Source organism: Eimeria tenella, genomic scaffold (assembly GCF_000499545.2).
Source record: "Eimeria tenella Houghton genomic scaffold, Eth_scaff448, whole genome shotgun sequence".
Lineage (NCBI taxonomy): Eukaryota > Apicomplexa > Conoidasida > Eucoccidiorida > Eimeriidae > Eimeria > Eimeria tenella.
The window spans coordinates 2,245-7,933 of NW_013545406.1; the positions used below are offsets into that span (position 1 = coordinate 2,245).

Below are 5,689 nucleotides of genomic sequence, written 5' to 3' on the forward strand. Positions count from 1 at the left end.
GCTCTCTTAATTGTCCATTTGGAAATTTCGCGAACTGGAACTTCTTTGTTTCCTCAAAAGTAAAATTGATTTTAAATAAATAAATAAATAAATAATAAAATTAAAAAAAATGATGAATAAATAAATAAATAAATAAATAATTTAATTAGTACGGGCTATGCACGCAAGTTGTAAATAATTAATTAATTAATTAATTAATTAATTAATTAATTAATTAATTAATTAATTTAATTAATTATATATTATTTAATCATTTGATTATGTTGTTTGTTCAATTATTTTATTTAATTGATGGGTTTATTATTTATTAATCAATTTACTTATTTATTTATATAATGATTATTCATTTGTTATTAATCATTTATTCGTGTACTTGTTATTATTTGTTTTTTATTTTTGATTTATTTGTTTATCATTTACCATTTAATTATTAATAATTAGTTAATAAGTTAATTATTCATTTTTTATTTATTATAAACTAATTTACGATTTGTAATTTATTTATTATTCATTTGCTGTATATTTATTATTACCTCTCATATACTTATTTATTGTAAATTAATTAGTTATTAAATATTATTCATTATTTATTTATTATTATTTATGAGTTAGTTCTCTGATATTATTTATTTCTCACCTTTAATTATCAATTAGTAATCAATTAATTAATTATTTATTTATTTATGTATTTATTTATTCATTTATTTATTTATCTATTTATTTATGTATTTCTTATTTATTCATTTATAAACTTGTTCATATATATATGCTTATATATTTATATAGTTATTTATGTACATATATTTATTTATTCGTATATTCATTTTTTACTTGTTTGTTTAGTTGTGTATTATTATTTATCTATGTATTTATTTATATATTCATTCATTTATGTAACCAGTTGTAATTTTTTGTTTATTTATTCATTTATTTATGTATATATTTATTATTTATTTATTTATTTATGTAACTAGTTATTTTTGTTCATTTATTTATTCATTTATTAATGTATATATTTATTATTTATTTATTTATTTATTCATTTATTCGCTATTTATGTACTATTTATATATTTATTTATTGTTTATTTATTTATTTATTCATTTTACTTATTTATTTATTTATTTATTTGTCTATTTATTTATTTATTCATTTATTTGTGTGTTTGCTTATCCATTTTTATTTATTTATTTAGTTAGTTATTTTATTTATTTATTATTATTTATTTATTTATTTATTTATTTATTTATTTATTTATTTATTTATTTATTTACTTGTTTATTTAGAGCTGCCTTCATTTCATTTTTCAATGAACTTCTCGAAGACACTTTTCGCATTTTGTCCTCCACGCCTTCTTTTCTGTCGGCCGAGGAAATGGGGCCTTTTATAAACCCTCTCGTGGGATTCGGTAAACCCTAAACCATAAACCCTAAACCCTAAACCCTAAACCCTAAACCCTATACCCTAAACCCTAGGCGCTACGCGATAAGCCCTTCGCGAGTCTGCCGCGGGGCGTGGAGCCGCAGAAACCAGCTGAAGCCGCAGCACACTTAGGGTAGGGTTTGGGATTTAGGGTCTAGGGATTAGGGTTTAGGGTTTAGGGTTTGCAGATTCGATAGAAGAAGAAAGTGGAAACCGCTCATTTTCTTTATTTTTAAATAGCGACGAATCGCAGCTGCCGCAGTTAGCTGCGCAAACACTCCAATTGGTGGATCAGCTTTTCAACAGAGTTGCTGCTGCTGCAGAGGGCTTCACAGTGAGACAAACCCTAAACCCTTAACCCTAAACCCTAAACCCTAAACCCTAAACCCTAGCTCGGGTTGCGGAGGGAGAAAAAGCGCCTCTGAAGGCTTTTTTCGAAGCCCTAAACCCTAAACCCTAGTGGCTACTTCAGTACAAAGCAAATGCGGAGGCATTTAGAGGCTGAGGCAGCTCTGTGGCACAAAAAATTAGGGTTTAGGGTTTAGGGTTTAGGGTTTAGGGTTTAGGCTTCAGAGTTTGGGGTTTCGAGTCTGCTGTGCGCGCAGAAATATGTGGAGGTTTACAACGACACCGAGGGCCTCACAACTGCCAGTTTAGAGAAAATGGAAGTTTCTGATTTCGAGTACTCCCAAACCCTAAACCCTAAACCCTAAACCCTTCTTCGCATCTGCCAGAATCAAAGCCTTAGCCACGAGCTCCAGCCGCCGACCCTCTGCTTCGTTTGCTTCCCCCAGCGCTCTGCGCCTCAAGCTCAGGGTTTAGGGTTTAGGGTTTAGGGTTTAGGGTTTAGGGTTTAGGGTTTAGGGTTTAGGGTTTGCGGGCAGCCGGCTGCTGACCGCGTGGCAGCGGGACTCCGAAACCCTCGCTGCAGCAGCTCCGCAACTTCACGAGGGTTTATTTTGTTTGGACATTTCGAAGTTGCAAAAGGCCCTTTTGCCTTCTCTTAAAAGAGCCACTGGGGCCGTTCAGGCCTACCTCCCGCAGGCGAGAAACCCTAAACCCTAAACCCTAAACCCTAAACCCTAAACCCTAGACCGTAGACCCTAGACCCTAGACCCTAGACCCTAGACCCTACGCACTAAACCCTGGAGTGTGGCAGGCTGTTCAGACATCTAGTTGCGCGCTCGTACAGAAGGTTGGTGCAGAGAGCAGTTTGCCCATAGGAGAAAACCGCGATTTAGGGTTTAGGGTTTAGGGTTTGGGGTTTGGGGTTTGTGGCTCAGCTGGCAAACGCGAAGATGACAAAGTTGCTTCAGGAGATTGCCACAGCAAACGCGAAGCTCTCTGTGGTCCCCGAGGATATCAATGCTGTTGGTCCCAGGGCTTGGGATTTAGGGTTTAGGGTTTAGGGTTTGGGGCCTAGGGTTTAGGGTTTAGGGTTTAGGGTTTGTTCGTAAGCGGGTGCCGCCGTTGTGGATTGGCGTCGCTTGTGGGCGCGTGGGCTGGGGGCACCTTGGCGGCCTGCGAAAGACTCGCCTTTGCCGCGCAAACCCTAAACCCTAATTTAGGGTTTGTGCCGCAGTACGTGGACTTCAACTGCTACTTGAACGAAGTCAAAAAGAATGTTCTTCCTGGAGTCGAAGCAGAAGCTTTAAAAGTGTCGGATATTTTCGATGTTTTAAAAAGAGCTTCAGTTCGACTTGATGCAGGAACAAAAGCCCAACTCGCTGAACTCCTGCAGGGTTTGGCGGCCCTCCGGTAAACCCTAAACCCTAAACCCTAAACCCTAAACCCTAAACCATGAACTTGCATGTTGAGCGCTGAGCGCTGCGCGGGGAGGTGCCTGGCGCGCTGGGGGTGTTCATGCAGGCCCAGCTCTGACTGCAAAACCCTAAACCCTAAACCCTAAACCCTAAACCCTAAACCCTAAACCCTTGCTTTTGGGACGCAGGACTCAGGTGCAGTTCGCGGCTTACTCCGTTGAAGGCAGCACGAAGAGGTTCCAGGAGGAGCTCAAGGCGGCGCTGCCTTCCGTAAACCACAAATTAGGGTTTTTGAGGGAGCAGACCCTAAACCCTAATTTGTACAAAGCAGACGCCAATATGGAACAGCTCAAAGAAACCCTCGCAGTCATTCGAAAGCAGCTCGAAGAGCTCACAGAAGAAGTCAACCGATGCAGAAGGCCCGAAACCCTAAACCCTAAACTCTAAACCCTAAACCCTAAACCCTAGGCTCCTGCAACCCAACAGCGCCGGCCAAAAACCCTAGACACTGGCTGTCCCTTTCCCTAAACCCTAAAGAACAGTAAACTGCATGCAGCTGCTCCGCAGCGCGTAGAACCCAGGGCCTAGGGTTTAGGGTTTAGGGTTTAGGGGTTAGGGTTTGCGCAGGTGCGAGGAAGTGCTGCACGTGGACGCGGCGCCTTTCGAGGGTTTTGAAGAAACCCTCGAACTTTGCGAAAGTTTGGAAAGTTGTTTTAAAATAAAAGAAGAATATTTGGAATTCAAAAAGGAAGCTGGAGAACAACTTTTCTGGAAATGCCAAGTTCCCCAGCTCCAAAACACTGTCCAGGCCAGCAAACGCTAAACCCTAAACCCTAAACCCTAAACGCTTAAGTCTTAACGCTTAACCCTTAACCCTAAACCGTAAGCACTGGACCCTAAACCCTAAACGCTGAACTCCAAGCCCTATGCCGTAGACCCTAAACCCTAGACGGCAGACCCTTAACCATAAACCCTGATCCGTAAACCCTAAACCCTAAACCCTAGAGATCCAGTTTTGCAGACGAGAGAGCGGATCTCCTTGTTGCCGTTCACCCCCGTAAGCGTGTGAGCATCTGGCCGTGGGTTGAGGGTTTAGGGTTTAGGGTTCAGGGTTTGAGGCTTAGGGTTTAGGGTTTAGGGTTTAGGGTTTGGGGTTTGTGGGTTGGTTTTCAGGGCTTTCTGAAGCGCCTGCAGCGGCTGGCTCCGTGTCTAGGGTCTCAGGAGGTTTACCAAACCCTAATTTCTTCTTTAAATGGTTTTAGAGACTCTCTGGGGGTTTGCAAATCTTTGAAAAACCCTTCTTTGAAAGAAAGACATTGGGCTTTGCTGCAGCAGCTCGTGGGCCCCACTCTAAACCTCCGAGACCCTCAGCTAACCCTCGCCGAAGTCACTCAAGTCGAGGAGCTCACCCAAAACCCTGACATCCTCGTAAACCCTAAACCCTAAACCCTAAACCCTAAACCCTAGGTGCGGCTGCTGCAGGCAGCTGCGCAGCGCGTAGCGGCAAACCGCCACCACGGCAGAACGGCGTCCACTGACAGATTAGGGTTTGGGGCAGGGGCTAGGGTTTAGGGTTTAAGGGTCAGGGTTTAGGGTTTAGGGTTTAGGGTCTAGGGGTGAGGGTATAGGGTTAGGGCCTGAAGCTTAGAGCCAAGGGTTTGCAGGGCCGGTCTGGGCTTTTCATGGGGCTGGCGTAGGGTTTAGGGTTTAGGGTTTAGGGTTTATGGTTTAGGGTTTGGGTGCAGACTTTGTCATCGGACGCGACTGCGGAGGAAACCCTCGAGGGTTTGCTGCAGTCGCTGCAGCAAACATGGGGGTCTTTGCTGCTGCCTCTTGTCAGCAGAAATGTAAATAAAGATAATCTTTTTATTTTAGGACCTCTTGAAGAGGTTTACGCAACCCTAGAAGACTCCCTCGTCAGCGTCAACACCATTGCAGGCGAGATACTCCCTTCTACCATTTAGGGTTTAGGGTTTAGGGTTTAGGGTTTAGGGTTTAGGGTTTAGGGTTTAGGGTATAGGGTTTTGGGTTTCGGGCTTAGGATTTAGGGTTCAGGGTTTAGGGTTTCGGGGCTACGGGCTAGGATTTGGGGTTTAGGGGATAGGGTTTAGGGTTCAGGGTTTTAGGGGTTGGGGTTTAGGGTTTAGGGTTTGGGGTTTCGGGTTCGGCAAAACGCAGGGACCTTTTGCAGTGCTGCTGTCACCTAAACCCAAACCCTAACTCTAACCCTAAACCCTAAACCCTTAACCCTAAACCCTGAAGCTCCGCGGTGATTTTTATAGCGACGAACTGGTCTTCGCCTTTTTGCGTGTCGCTCTCCCGTCGCCTTGCGCCGGAGGCGCAAACGTGAACCCTAAACCCTAAACCCTAAACCCTAAACCCTGTTTCGGCGTTTCAGGGTCTCGTTTCGGGGCGTTCATTCGGGAAGAAGTGGAGGGTTTGCAGGTGGCGCTGAAGACGGTGCAGGAAACCCTAGATGAGTGGTTGCTGCTGCAGAGCAGCTG

At 42.7% G+C, this 5,689-nt stretch overlaps 1 protein-coding gene across 1 annotated transcript; it reads left to right on the forward strand.

The window, feature by feature from the left end:
- Positions 1 to 2,720: 2,720 nt before the first annotated feature.
- Positions 2,721 to 5,149, forward strand: ETH_00014510 (uncharacterized protein; the record flags this gene model as incomplete). Its single annotated transcript, XM_013380131.1, has 5 exons — positions 2,721 to 2,825; positions 3,005 to 3,180; positions 3,374 to 3,587; positions 4,359 to 4,613; positions 4,931 to 5,149. 5 exons carry the CDS (start codon positions 2,721 to 2,723, stop codon positions 5,147 to 5,149), a joined length of 969 nt encoding a protein of 322 aa, XP_013235585.1.
- Positions 5,150 to 5,689: the final 540 nt, after the last annotated feature.